This window comes from Trichoderma camerunense (genome assembly GCF_050948025.1).
Source record: "Trichoderma camerunense strain CBS 138272 chromosome Unknown V8C40scaffold_10, whole genome shotgun sequence".
Taxonomy (NCBI): Eukaryota; Fungi; Ascomycota; class Sordariomycetes; order Hypocreales; family Hypocreaceae; genus Trichoderma; species Trichoderma camerunense.
This window is the reverse complement of record NW_028145360.1, coordinates 815,600-829,905: the sequence shown is the minus strand read 5'-3', so window position 1 is coordinate 829,905 and position 14,306 is coordinate 815,600. Positions and strand designations below refer to the sequence as shown.

The following is a 14,306-nucleotide window of genomic DNA, read 5'->3' as shown; positions in this document are numbered from 1 at the left end:
ATATGTGAAGCAAGACATGGGACAGGATCCAGGGGCGTACACACTCTGAGGGAGCCAATCAGCGCTGCGCGTGTCTCTAGCAACGCCTTGTCCCCGCCGAAGCGTCGCTCCAGGCGCGTTTCATGTTGAGAAGCCTCTCGTGCAGCCGCTTGGGCCAACTTGTGATCAGGGCGATGCTGGGTTTGCAAGGCTTTTGCGTCGATTGGCCTGGAGTTGCTTCTGGGAAGATGGGAAGAGGAAGGCTTGGCGTGGGCAAAGGCCATCGGCAGCGGAAAAAGGTTTGGCAGGCGAGGACCTGCAATCATGTGTACGGAGTACCAGTACCTAAACACGTATATACTTCAATGCTCGACGGTGCTCGTACATACAAGCAGCAGCATCGTGAGGCGAACAGAGAGATGGACGTTGCTCGCATTTGGCCAAAATGAAAAGGTTCCTGGCTTCGATACCAAGGAGGGAAGCTGGAAGCAGAGTTTCATTGCCACAAGCCACTTCGGAGAATGCAGCGCTCTGACTCTCCTCTCTGGTGTGCTTCGGATCGGATGAAATCAACGGCCTTTGCTCTCGTCTTTTCTCCCTTCCAGGATTCAACGGCCACAACCCTCTCCAGCCATTCTGTTTCGGATATGACAGGGGGGTTGAATGTGACAGGAGAGTCTTTTTTTTCTCTTCTGTCGAGGCAATTCTGCGCTGCCAAGGAGATAGCATCTGATCGTTACCACCGATTTGAACAACGAGGACCAGCATCGCCATCCAAACCGGACCGCGTTGTGGGGAATCCTGATCACATCACTCGACGAAACATGGGCATTTGTCGTTACAGGTGACGATTCGGACGCTATCTAGCCGGCTCTGCTCAGGCGGCATGCCGGGGTTCTACGAATATGAACGAGTTTGCAGACTAATTGCTGTCATATAGCGGACGACTCGGGATGCCACCCGGTGACTGGGCAGACAGAGGTCGGCAAAGATTGAATTTGCATACCGTGGCCTTTTAGACGAATGGCATCGGCTCCGAGAACTGAGTTTCTGCCTCTTGGAAGCCATAGTGGTGGTATTCCGGGATGAGTTGGATCCATGGCGAACAGCAACATGTCGCCGTTTCTTTCCAGGCAGCAACTGTGATAATCCACGATGCCATCTTGTTGGACAACTCTGGCGCCTTGATTCGATAAATCGAAAACAATGTTTATCGGATTCATCGTTGGGGGGTTCCTGGTTCGCATGCCGGCAGTGACGGATCACGGTGAGGCGAGACACCGGCAATGGGAGCGGGAGCAATCTTTTGGTAACGCTGACTTGTTCCTACGTCAAGGACCAGGACACACGACGAGCCCAATCGGACATCCTTGCTGACATGGCTACGAGATGCGGTCGTCTCATGAGCCGCCAAACACTTGCTCCTCGATCGGCGCTGCGAGTGAGAAGTCGCTCTCAGGGAGTGAGGTGAGTTTCTCGATTAAGCGGGTATGGACGCGTTGCGGGACCGGCAATGAGGCACGAAAAGCATGCGGCTGTACCTGTATTCTCCATTCCTAGTCTGTTCATGTGCTCCGAGGCTTTCATGTAATGAATAAGGGACCAAATGAGCCCTAGATTGCATGTTTATGCGGTCGACACATCCGGCCAGGGGTATGGACGACTAGCGCCCAGCATAGCAACGGACTTATGAGAGCCACACAATCAAACAGAAGAAGCTAACGCAGGTCTTCTTTCTCGTTGCCATTAATTTCCATTCTCCTTTTGGCCATGGTCGACGAGCTGGCGTTGCGGCATGAATGGCATTGAGCCGCCTTGTGCGCCATGCCCCGAAAGGCTATTCGTCCAACAAGTATCCAAGTTGCCATGTGGTTGCGAGCATGCTAGTGCACGCAGAGTTAATTACTTCGTACATTACCGTAGCACCGTACACACTGTAACGACAGAGTCAGTCCCTTTTGGGGGGCAGGGGAGCAGCCTTGGATAGAGAAAGGAGAAGATGCAGCAGCAAGGTCCGGGCTTGTCAAATGAGAGCAAAAGGAAGGCGTTGCATTGACTTGCCAGAGTTGAAGGTGACGCTGAAGGATTGGATTTTATGAACGCTCGTATGTCTGGATGCCACTCACTGACCTGCAGAGCGCCCAAAAGCCCCCCTTTGCTTATTACGAGCACTCGTCGTGTAGTGGTGATGGTCGACACACGCCCGTCCTATTTTTGTCTCGTTATCTGCACGCCCACTCTCTGACACTGTCGTGCAAAAAGCTGTTGAGCAGGGAACTTGGACTGGGCTTTTGGTGGAGGCTAGATGAAGGGGCCCGGTTTTGGCCCTCCCTGTAGCCCCCCCTTGGCTGCAATTCCACCAGCCAGTGCTTGTTCTATGGATGGACTCGTCCACATTTCGGCCGATGTGCGAATCTTTGGTCCAGTAGGTCAATTCACTGTTCGTCGCCGACTTGACTGGTCTGATGCTGTCGCTGCATATGCGCTGATGCATGTACTTTGGCTGTGATTGGGCTCTGCAGCAAAGCGCTCAGGCACCCAAACAATTGCTTTGTATGGAGTGGTTGGCTGTGGAGCCTCAGCCTGAGCGCCATGGCGGCGCCAAAAACGTGCACTGACCGACGCAGCTTCCACGTCAAGACTGCATCAATTGCTTTGCTGTGCTTTTGCTTTGCTTTTGCTTTTGCTTTTTTGCTTTGCTTTGCTTTGCCTGCAGCCAAAGAGCTTAGACGAGGCGAACAATCTAGCCAGTCCGGACCAGCCCTGTCCTGTCCTATCCCGGTCCTCTTATCGACTCTCGCCTCTGCACCTCGTACCTGTACTTGTGGCTTCTTGGTGGCGTGTCGTGCCGTGTTGTGCCTCTTCAGCCAGCACCGGTAACTGAACTGTACTGCAACTGCACCTCCACTCTGTTATTATTAGGCGGCGCTCTAGGGGACGCACCACCAAGGTACCACCGCCCAGGGCCTGGCCCCAGTGGGTGCTCATGCGCTATGACAGCAATTGCTCGTTTCCCAGGAGGCCCACACCCTCTCAGCAAGTCGCGCCCCCGCCGCTCTTGCCCGTACCGCCCACGTCCTCCATGCCCTCTTCAGGCTTAGCTTGTGCCTGGCTGGCGCCGAGCTGGCTGTGCGCACCGACCCTTGCACGTTGTTTTTTATTTTTATTTTTATTTTTTGTTATTAATGGGCTCCGGCTTTTTGATTATTTTCTTGCGCGTGTATTATTAGTGGCCCCTCACTCTCCTCCCCCTCTCCTTCCGCCAAAGGGAGCACAGCTTCGGCCAAAGTAGATACGGGGTACACTGTCACCCGCAGCCACGCCACAGAGTACGCCGCGTCTACTCCGTGCCTGGGCTGACCTGTTAATAACGGCTCTCCCACTTCCAGCCAGCGCTTCTTTAGCAGGTTCGGCTCCAGTTCACTCGGTTTTCGTTCGTTCAGGCACAGCACGAGTACAGTACAGTATACATACAGTACGTCCAGGCACAGGCACAACTTGCCGCGCAGCAGCAGGTACTCGTTACTTGTCCCGTCCACCTACACCTACAGTACAACACACCAATCCAATCCAGTCCAATCCAATCTAATCTCATTGAAGCTACCACCACCTAGACAGGCACCAGACAGGCACAGGCTCTCAGGCACAGGCTCTCTCTCCCAGGCTCAGGCATCGCAAAGACGCACAACCCATTTGCAAGGCCCGCGCCACTCCACCCCATTAAACGTGCCATCCCCCGTTGTCCATCCTCACAGTCCCCTTCTTCTGAAATCTCTTCCCTGTGTTTCTTATTTCAACGTTTTTCTGCCCTTTCGCTTCTCTCCTCCGCCTCCACCCTCTCCCTCCTGCTTTTCTCCTTCTTCTTCGGAGCCGCACAGAATTTCCTCTTTCTTGTGCCTCTCTCTTTTCTTCATTTTTATTCTTTTCCCCGCTGGGCCAGGCTGTCCCTCAATCGCGCGCATAGATCGCCGCAATCCGCTCGTCGCTTCAACAATCATCCCTCAAAGAACAACAACCCGCGAGGTTTTGCCGACTGCGCTCCTCTCCTGGACCCTTCGTTTCTATACGCATTTAATTCGTCTTGCGATCGACAACCGTTTCTGCTCCCCAACGCACGACGGCTTCATCCTCGCCTTGACGGTTCGCTTTTTCGGACGCGCCCATACATTCGCTAGACGCTGTTGTTCGGGTCGTTCCCCCCTTGCTGTGCAACCTCTTTCAGTCGTTTCGAGCTGGTCTCTCTCGGTCTCTCTCACTCTCTCACCAACGTCGCGTCGAACCATCAATTCCCGCGACTCTCGGGCAGCGCCTTTCATTTGATATTTCCTTTTCTCTGTCTACAATCTGGTCTCGCACCACCTCCGCGCGCAATCACCAATTACCGCCCGCCACGGTGTCCGCCACACCCGCAGGACAATCATCCGCCATCGCCAATTGCATTGGCCACCGCAGATCGCCGTCTCCCCAGACGCTGTCCTCCAACACACTTGACTCACCAAGTCGCATCGTCGCAACTCGCGCATCATGTATTCACAACACCCGGCCATTGCGCCTCAGAAACCTGAGACGTTCATGTTGAGCACCGAAGCTCAGCAGGCTCTTCCCCATGATGCCCAGGTCGCCCTTCAGCAAGTCGACAACCTCAAGTATTTCCTCATCTCCGCCCCAGTCGATTGGCAGCCGGATCAGTACATTCGACGCTTTCTTCTGCCGACGGGTGAATACGTCTCTTGCATCCTGTGGAACAACCTCTTCCACATCTCCGGCACTGACATTGTGCGATGCCTCTCCTTCAGATTCCAGGCCTTTGGCCGCCCCGTCAAGAACTCCAAAAAGTTCGAGGAGGGAATCTTCTCCGATCTCCGAAATCTCAAGTCAGGAACTGATGCCTCCCTGGAGGAACCAAAGAGCGCTTTCCTCGACTTTCTCTACAAAAACAACTGCATCCGTACCCAGAAGAAGCAAAAGGTCTTCTACTGGTACAGTGTGCCCCACGACCGCCTCTTCTTGGATGCTCTGGAGCGAGACTTGAAGCGGGAGAAGATGGGCCAGGAAGCCACCACTGTCGCCGTTAGCGAGCCCGCGTTGTCCTTCCAGTACGATTCGTCGCAGTCGCTCTACGAGCAGCTCACGAAGAGCCAGCAGGCCAACTCGTCCTCCTTCAGCGCTCAGCAGTCTTCCTTTCACCCCAGCCAGTCCACCTCTCCCGTCATGAGGGCCATGGACTCCATGCCTCCCCCGAGCATGATTCCCAACACCATGGCCCCTATGGCTGAGACCATGGACTCCATGGTCCCCTACGACACCATGACCATGGCTCCCGCCGTCCCCCAGCAGGTTGCGGCAGTCAAGAGGGAGGCTGACTTCACTCGCGTCCACTACAACCAGAATGGAATCCCCATTACGCACAGCCACCACCGCCATTCTTCGATGCCCGCCTACGGCCTGGAGTACTCGCCTGCTCCGTCCTTTGTGTCTTCGGGCTACGAGGACTACAGCAACCGGGGTTTGTCCTTTGAGCCCATCACTCCTCCTCAGCAGGCTCTCGGCATGACTGCCGAGCCCGCCTACATTGCCAACGAGGAGACTGGACTCTACTCTGCCATCCCCGATCACCTCTCTGCCATGTCTGGCCTCGGCGGAATGGTCCAGATGCCGTCCCATCTTGCTGGCCCGCAGTTCCCTCGCTCTTACGGCGCAAATAACATTTACTCCGTCATCGAGGGATCTCCCACCTACAAGCAGCGAAGACGCCGCACGTCCATCCCCACCTCAATGTCTGCCATGGCACCTACGTCAACCCCGTCTGCCCCTCACAGGCCTTCGGATCTGCGTCGGTCAGTCTCCGTCTCCATGGGCCCCGTCGCTGAGGGAGAAGAGTCTACTGGCAACTCACCTTCCAGCATGGTTTACCCCTCTCAACACAAGGACCTCATGGACATTTCAAGACATGGCAGCCCCGCTGTTCACCCCATGGCTCTCCAACATGACTTTTCCCACATCAGCGATGACCTCTCTGGTGAACGTTCCATGATGGCTGGCGGCATTGTCCGACGTGCTCGATCAGCTACTGTAATGGAGCTGGGTCCTTATCCTCACAAGTCTCACTCTTGCCCGATTCCCACCTGTGGCCGACTCTTCAAGAGACTAGAGCACCTCAAGAGGTAAGAGCTCCTCTAAAAATAAATAACCTTCGAGATGGCAAAGCTAATCATACGACCCTAGGCATGTCCGAACACACACTCAAGAGAAGCCTTACATCTGCCCTCACTGCAGCAAAGCTTTCTCCCGATCAGATAACCTGGCGCAGTATGTGAACCCCTTTTCTCCTCATAACTCCATGGTTATTACCAGCAGTTTCCTAATTCAATCGTTACAGGCACAAGCGTACCCACAGCCGCGAGGATGGTGGCGAGGGCTCATTACATCTCTCTGCCGAGGAGGAGGAGGAGTTTTCTGGCGAGGAGCATCTTGGATCTGTCGAGGAGGCGTCACCAACATCAGAATCAGCCTTTGCCCCTGGCTCGATCAACGCCGTTGTTACTAGCGGCGGTATCGCTCCTCAGACCACCATGACTTCCAGCCATAGCTTCAACAGCCTCCAGACCCTGAGCATGCCCATGACCATCAGCCAACCCACCCCCATCAACGCTGGCGGTGCCATGTAACGCGCCTTGTTTTAATCTGTTCTTTCTTTCCATATGATCTTTTCTTTATTTCATTTCTCTATTTATTTGCGTCATGATACAATTTCACGTTCTATGGATCTCGGTTTAGGGGATTTCATGTTTTGTTTCCTTCTTGATATCATTTCTTCCTCCATCTTTCTTTTATTTTACTCTTTTCTTTATGCGTCTTATGCTCGGATTGTCCTTTTTTATTTACGGCTGCAACAACAGATTTGCTCTTTATACACATTTGGCTCAGGGCCGACGCCAGCGGAGTAGCATCTGCTGTGTTTTTGGCTCTGGACGAAAAAACGAAGAGAAGGGGCTTGCATGTGACAGGAGTGAAAATGACGCCATCTGTATATATATATTATATACTATTTATTCTTCAATGTCAGATTATAAGGAAGGCTTCTCGTGGAAGGAATTACCACTTGGGGGCTTTCCTTTGTGTTAGTGTTGAGGTGTAGGATTCGATCAATAGACATGAAAAACAGTTTCTATTTACTTTTGTTTTGCGAGAATGCTCTTAGCAGTGATGTGATGTGTGCCAAATTGACGATTGCCCATCTACGTTATATAATATTTACTTTTCCGCTCTCAATCAAATGACTATGGTATTTCCAATTCAACGCTTCTGCTTCTCATCGCTTGCCTCCCCTTCTACCAAAAGTATCCCTCGTTCCCTCAATCTTCTTGACATCTCTCTCGCTGATTCTAAGCTCAGCACCCTTCATCCTACCCACAGCCGGACCAAATCCATTACCACCGCCGCCACCACCTCTCCGATCTCTCTTCTTCTTCTTGCCAGTCTCTCGTTCCAGAATAACGCCAGTCTCCTTAGCCTCGCGTCTGCGCTTAGCCTCTCTCTCCACAGCAGCAGCATTAATCCCCTTGCGCATGTGCATAGGCATCTTCTCCTGCTTAAGAATGGACGTCTTCGAACCAAGCGCCTGTATACGCATATCGAGCGCCTTCTGGCGAACGCGACCAGAAGAAAAGGCCTTTGGCTGGGCGTTGGGGGATGAAGTTGTGGAGAGTGCGGCGGCGAGGGAGAGGGGCTTGTTTGTTTGGAGGAGGTGGGATTCTGCGATGAGGCGGCGGAGCTCGAGGTCCTGTGCGAGGAGAGAGGGGGCGTCTTCGGGGAGGCCGGCGGAGGATTTTGAGGAGGAGGGTTGGGCGGTTGGTTTGGGGGAGGAGGTTTGGTCTGGGGGACGGGAGGACTGTTTGTATAATTGTTAGCATTGTGTGTAGTTTTGGGTGGTGGAGAGGGAGAGGGGGGATGTACCATGAAGGCTTTGAGTTCGCGTTTGGACATTGTGCTTGTTGTGGGAGCTTGAGAGACGGAATGATCTACTACTTCGATGACGGGAGTGTCTGGTGGTCAAGTCAGCGAGGAGAAGATACTACAAACAGCAGCAAATGCGATGCTCGTCTTACCGTCTTCATCTTCATCTTCCTCTTCGTCGTCGTCGTCGTCGTCGTCGTCATCTTCTACATCATCATCGTATTCATCATCGTCTTCGTTCGATAAACCATCCCATTCACCTCCTTCACTCCCACTGTCGCTGTCGTCTTCACTTCCATCCTCTTCCTCCACAGCCTTCGCCTTGCGCTTCGCTTCCGGCAGCGGAAGAAACTGCGCCTCAAAGTGTCGCCGAAAGATTTCTTGTGCGTCTTCTGTTGATACTGTCGGCTCTGGAGCCTTGCGCTTTCCGAGGACAGCCATTGTGAAGTATGTGGTTCGGTGCAATGATGTCGACTATGGCGCTTGCTGCTACGAGGAAACCTAAGAAAAAGAGTGAGGCTCGACTTTTTTGCTTTATCGTTATCGGTTTCAATTGTTGCGGTGCTGAATTAGGCTAAGCGCGGTATTGTAAGTGCTGGAGCTTCGGTCCCACTTTTACGGAGTGATGCCGGGACTTTCTTCTATCTATATGTACCTCCGTACTTGGAAGTGTCTTATATAGCAGGTCGAATTATTTATTTCTAGAGAGAATTGCAGTAATATCGCTTTTGCTGGATGACGTTGATTTAAATACAATGTATGAAGAAGGCTTGTAGGTTGGCAAGAAAAAGCATCTTGAACATGCAAAAGAAAGCGCTGGAGAAATCCATTGAGTCTCATTAAAGAGGGAATGTCGATTTAGCACACCACTTTTACTATCCAGCATCATGTGGCTCAAAGTTGAGAATAATTATAATACCAAATACTAGAAGGAGATATATATAATAGCAGATGATAGGAAAATATATCTACAGTAACGGATACCAGAGAATTATAGCGATAACAGCAAAAAGTAGAGATGGTAGAAGAGCGTAACGTATACTAGAGCAATATAGCGATGGTAGCAGAAAGTGGATATATATATCTATAATAGCGGATAGTAGCAGAATATTGCGACAATATCAGATACTCAAGGAACTAACCTTCCAAGCAAAGCATCCCCTCTATCCCATCCCTTCTCATCCTCGCGGCCCGAGTATCCCGGAAGAGAAGCGCTCGCACGCCTCGTTCGCCATCAATCATGGCCTGTTCAGTCTTTTCTCGCCCAAAACGATCTTCCATATATACCTCGAGGTTCTTGCACTTGATTATCGATTCCACTAAGCTTAGGGCAATATCAGAATCGACCAATGCGTTGAACATGACAATCATCTCTGCGTGGAGCGTCATCGTTGCTCCGTGCTCGGTTAGAAGCCTCATCAAAGGAACAGACTTGCTTCTTGGGGCGTTTTTGGCATGGGCGAGCGGCGTCCAGCCCCAATCGTCCTCCGCGTTAATATCGACATCGGGGTGTTTGACCAGAACCTCGGCCACGTCCGGCCACCCCATTTGCATGCAGAGAGCAAGAGGCGTCAAGCCGTCTTCGTCCAATGAGTTGGGATCAACCTCTTCTAGTTTAAGAAGCCTTTCAACCATCTTCTTGCGGCCCAAGAATGCAGCCCATGAGAGAGCAGTCATTCCCCAATAATCCTTCTTGTCGGGCTCAATGGCGTGCCATTTCAGTAGGTATTCGACTGCCCAGTCGTGGTTTTCTTGGACTGCTTTGATGAGAGGAGTCGTTTTCTTGCAGTTGCCCAGATTGGCGTCTGTTGCTGGATGCTCAAGAAGGAGCTTGACTATCGTCTTATCCGCGATACAAACGGCCTCCTGTAACGGAGTGTGTCCGTACCAGTCTCTCATATTGGGATTGACATTGGGGTGTGCCAGGATCGCCTTTATGGCGGCTTCATTCTTGCTTCTGACTGCCATGTGCAACACGCTGTTGCCCAAATGATCCTCCGCGTTTACGTTTACTCCTTTCTGCTGAATCAACAGGCCGGTGATGGCCATACGGCCACGAAGGACCGAAAAGGTGAGAGCTGTGATGCCATATGAGGCTTGAGAATTGATGCTGATTCTGTGTCCATGACGCTCGAGTATCACCCTCACAGTAGCTTCATGGCCATTCTCGGCCGCAAGACAAAGGGGGTTTGACCTTTGGTTGGAGTTCCAGTCGACTGTCATATTCGGATTATCCAGGAGCAAACTGACGACTTCAGCGTGTCCTGCCTTTGCTGCCCGTTCCACACACGTACATCCGGATTTGTCCTGCCGGTTCAGATCCAAGTCTGGTCTCTTGGAGATCCAGTCGACAATATTCAAATGCCCATTTGATGCCGCCAGGTGAAGAGGCGTAGCACCATCGTTGTTTACAGAGCGTGTGAGAAGCATCTGCTTTAACCGAGGAATGATGTTGCTAGATATGAGACTTAATTCCAGATCTTCATCTGGGAATAGCGACTTCAGCAGCATTTCCTCCCCATTTTGTGCTAGTATATGCACCAAGTTGTTGCCATTATCATCGGTGGTAGCCAGGAGATGCCGCGAGTACGTGAATTGACTTGCGAGCGACGGGATCGCACGTAGAAGGGCGTACTGCTCTTTACAGTCGAGGTACGCGGCTATGCTGAGTATAATTTCGACGGGAAGTATGGCCGCCATTTTGCGACTGGTAGGACGAGCAGATTGTATGTGATTTAGATTGTAGAATTGGATGGGAATATGAAGAAGAGAGGAAAGGAGAAAGCAAAGAGGGATGGTAAGCAGTATGTTTATATAGGTCGACAGCCACGGCTTATCGCTGTCATCGAATGTAAACAACATGAAAATGATTGGCGTGAAGCCACCATCTTTGGCTCATGTGGGCGTAAGTTAACGGGACTGGAGGCTGAGATTTGCACCACATAGCAACACTGGGAGAGACCATGGCGTAAGACGCCATAATCTTATTCACGGGAAGTTTGTCGACTCGCAGCATCATCTTTGAACCTTCGACCGCCGCAACTCATCTCCCCAGCGATGCGAAGAGTATAATGAATGGGCAGTGCTCTTGACTTCAGCTCATTGTAACAAGAGAGGCAACATGGGTTTATTGATTGATTCTTATCGTCGACCAGATGATAATACAATATAGATGAGGCAATAATGCAATTGAGTGCCGTGTAAGCTCGAAGTTTGGCTGTCAGACACTCTGGTTGGCGCATGTAAGCACGGGATTGAGGCATCTTATACTATTGCCGATTTCAATGTTAGCTGCGCCCAAACTAGCCCAAGCCATCCGCTCTTCTTGCTGGTAAAAGGCAAAAGGAAGCTCTTCAATAAGAACATCGAATTGACGCAGAAAGGAAGTGAAGTAAATTGGTTGCTTCATGTCCTCTGGCATAACACTGCGTGCCACCATGGCAATGATTCTTGCACCAGCTTTTTCCTCCTCCCTTTCGTGTTAGTCCATGCTAATTTTAGCTTCTGGGATTGTCTGACCGATACTGAGCTCGATCATCTTGGATTTTGGGATCGTTTGTCTAGCTGTTACCACTCGAAGCTCCTTATTCCCAACGTTATTCTTAACAATTAAGAGGTGCATTCTTTTTTCAAGATGTCAAAGATTGTCCATACTTGGACCTTGCGGAGAATGAATCAGCCACTCTTTGCGTACAAATTTTAGTACGTTGTCTGCCTTAGTCAGCACCCCTCTCGCCGTGTCGTCACTGGAGCTCCGAGTACAGGCACCTGGTAGCAGTTTATCCTCGGCTTAGAGCCGATGCTTTCCAGCATTTACCCATCCAAAGCCGGCATCTTCATCTCATCTCATTTTGTCCATTGGAAGCTTCTCTTTTGATCAGACATAAACACAATCAAAACACAAAACACACTCATCATGAATACTTTTCGTTTTGCGAGGCCCGCAGTCGCCAAGGTGCCGTTCCAGCGGTCCACGCTGCCTCGAATTGCACGAGCTTATAGCTCCAAGTCTTATGAGTATATCTTGACCTCGACCCCGAAGCCGGGCGTTGGACAAGGTGAGTATCAACAGGTGCAGCGTGATTCTATGTAGAGAAAAATGAGTTTGCTAATCAACAGTTTCTTATTCTCCCTTTTTTAGTGACTTTGAACCGACCAAAGGCACTCAATGCACTCTGCACCCCTCTTATCAAGGAGCTCAACGAGGCTCTCAACGACTTCAACGCCTCCGATGAGACCTCGGTTATCATTCTTACCGGCTCACAAAAAGCCTTTGCCGCCGGAGCCGATATCAAAGAGATGGCCCCTCTCACCTTTTCAGAGGCTTACACCAAGGCATTCATCGAGTCCTGGTCCCTGCTGACCACTCAAGTCAAGAAGCCCATCATTGCAGCCGTCTCCGGCCATGCGCTCGGCGGTGGCTGCGAGCTTGCCATGATGTGCGATCTCCTCTACTGCACCGAAACCGCCAACTTTGGCCAGCCCGAAGTCAAGCTGGGAACCATTCCCGGCGCTGGTGGTAGCCAGCGACTCACTCACGCCATTGGCAAGTCCAAGGCCATGGAGCTGATCCTGACGGGCAAGTCTTTCAGCGGTGCTGAGGCTGAGAAATGGGGCCTTGCTGCTAGAACCTTCCCCACATACGAGGCCTTGATGGAGGAGACACTGAAACTCGCCGAGACCATTGCTGGATACTCAAAGGTCGCTGTCCAGGCATGCAAGGAGGTTGTCAACAAGAGCCAGGACCTTGGCCTGCGGGACGGAGTTGAGTTTGAGAGACGTGTTTTCCACAGCCTGTTTGGAAGCCAAGACCAGAAGATTGGCATGAAGGCTTTTGCTGAGAAGAAGAAGCCTGAGTGGACTCACTCTTAAGCGGTTGGACAGATAATATGGAGGGCAGTAGAGATATATCACTGCGATGATACAGGCATGTACGCTGAAAAGGCGCAGACAAGATAAAAAATGATAGAAGCATTGATTACTACAAAACCTGGATGATTATTCATGCAGCCTTACTATGCGCTGCAATCATTTCCCGGGACTCTATTTACTTCCGCCAATTCTCGTAATGTCGTCACATTCCAGCGTTTCCTTCTCAATTCCTTCTGTCGCCTGGCTGAGTAACGTCGCCGCCACATCGTGTAAATAAACGATAGGGAGGCTGATGACGCTAGTGAGGACATTCTGAAAGGTGTTGGTGACAATATTTCCCTGCTGAGGATCTCGAATGAGGCCCGGCTTGACTACACAAGCCTCGATAGCATTGTTGGAATTCTTGGCAAAGTCCAAGACGCGAGTTTCCACCTCTCCCTATGATGAATTAGTTTAACAACAAACGTTACAATTCTTATTTTCTCATGCGAGATTTGATCCTTACCCTCATGAGACAGTAGTCACCCAACACCCATGGTTTCTTGGATTGGTCGCGCTCAGCATTGGCGCCACTGACATATACAAACCGCAGAGGCTTTGTCGTGTTATTCCGAGGAGCCTTGGATAACTCTTCAAGACCAGCAATGGTGTAGTCCGAGCAGATCTTGCGAACCTCATCCCACGGCATCTTGCTGGAATTCCGAGGAGTTACCGCCATTAGCCTATTCGGTAAAGAAGTGTTAGGCTATCAGCTCACTCAAATGTTCATGGATCAGTCTCACCAAATGCAGGCGTCGGCATTGGACAGATGCTGCTTGACGTTGTCCGAATAGTTCAAAAAGTCATCACACACAACAGATGTCCATTTTGCTGCATCACTAGAGTCTTTGAGGCTCTCTGGGACTGGCGTTTCGCGGCGACCAATTCCCACGACTGAAGTTACAACAGGACTGGTGATGGCTTGTCGAACGAGCTCTGTACCCACGAAGCCGCTGGATCCAACAATAATGACTTTCATGGTGAATGATTGCTTCTGACACTGAGTGATGTTAAGGTGAGTTTATTGAATGTCTGCAAAATGTGAATTGCGTCACTGGCTCTATTTAAGTATGCCATCTCCAATCCTTGCAGCTAAGTGTTTGACCTTACTAACTGGTCCGCATGCACCCTTTACACCCTTTACATGTGCCTACCTACATATGCTAGGATTCTGAGGATAGCCCACGTATGTGGCGGAGATAGGATTCGGTCCGGAATTAGGCGCTGCATGAGGCGTCGTATCGGAATTATTATGTCCTTAGAAGACTGGGTTGGTTGGTTGTAGAGATGGAATTTATATCGGAGAGTATCAGAAAGAGGGAAGCCATGCGAGATGCTATAATCAAGCTCCATCCATACCTTAGTTGGTAAGAGGAAGTATCAAGGTGACGGCCCAAAGTGGAAATAAGCTGCACCAGGCACTTTAGGGAGCTAATTCACACCTAGCAATTGGCTTTGGG

The 14,306-nt window shown here is 51.1% G+C and overlaps 5 protein-coding genes across 5 annotated transcripts; 2 read left to right on the top strand and 3 right to left on the bottom strand.

Annotated features, from left to right (window-relative positions):
• Positions 1-4,399: 4,399 nt before the first annotated feature.
• On the top strand, positions 4,400-6,738 carry V8C40DRAFT_27842 (homeodomain family transcription factor STE12). The gene is made up of 3 exons (XM_083221065.1): positions 4,400-6,143; positions 6,205-6,288; positions 6,359-6,738. The coding sequence occupies exons 1-3, from the start codon at positions 4,504-4,506 to the stop codon at positions 6,645-6,647; spliced, it is 2,013 nt and encodes a 670-aa protein (XP_083072632.1). The 5' UTR covers positions 4,400-4,503; the 3' UTR covers positions 6,648-6,738.
• Positions 6,739-7,159: 421 nt separating this feature from the next.
• On the bottom strand, positions 7,160-8,482 carry V8C40DRAFT_246904 (uncharacterized protein). The gene is made up of 3 exons (XM_083216206.1): positions 8,088-8,482; positions 7,936-8,024; positions 7,160-7,870 (listed from the first exon to the last, which is right to left on the bottom strand). Exons 1-3 carry the CDS (start codon positions 8,374-8,376, stop codon positions 7,292-7,294), a joined length of 957 nt encoding a protein of 318 aa, XP_083072631.1. The 5' UTR covers positions 8,377-8,482; the 3' UTR covers positions 7,160-7,291.
• A 590-nt stretch (positions 8,483-9,072) lies between these two features.
• Positions 9,073-10,635, bottom strand: V8C40DRAFT_266509 (ankyrin repeat domain-containing protein; the record flags this gene model as incomplete). Its single annotated transcript, XM_083219761.1, has 1 exon — positions 9,073-10,635. The coding sequence occupies one exon, from the start codon at positions 10,633-10,635 to the stop codon at positions 9,073-9,075; it is 1,563 nt and encodes a 520-aa protein (XP_083072630.1).
• Positions 10,636-11,732: 1,097 nt separating this feature from the next.
• V8C40DRAFT_246900 (enoyl-CoA hydratase echA) lies at positions 11,733-13,011 on the top strand. The gene is made up of 2 exons (XM_083216205.1): positions 11,733-11,993; positions 12,077-13,011. The coding sequence occupies exons 1-2, from the start codon at positions 11,852-11,854 to the stop codon at positions 12,805-12,807; spliced, it is 873 nt and encodes a 290-aa protein (XP_083072629.1). The 5' UTR covers positions 11,733-11,851; the 3' UTR covers positions 12,808-13,011.
• On the bottom strand, positions 12,892-14,200 carry V8C40DRAFT_246898 (uncharacterized protein). Its single transcript, XM_083216204.1, has 3 exons — positions 13,590-14,200; positions 13,313-13,529; positions 12,892-13,245 (listed from the first exon to the last, which is right to left on the bottom strand). The coding sequence occupies exons 1-3, from the start codon at positions 13,823-13,825 to the stop codon at positions 12,979-12,981; spliced, it is 720 nt and encodes a 239-aa protein (XP_083072628.1). The 5' UTR covers positions 13,826-14,200; the 3' UTR covers positions 12,892-12,978.
• Positions 14,201-14,306: the final 106 nt, after the last annotated feature.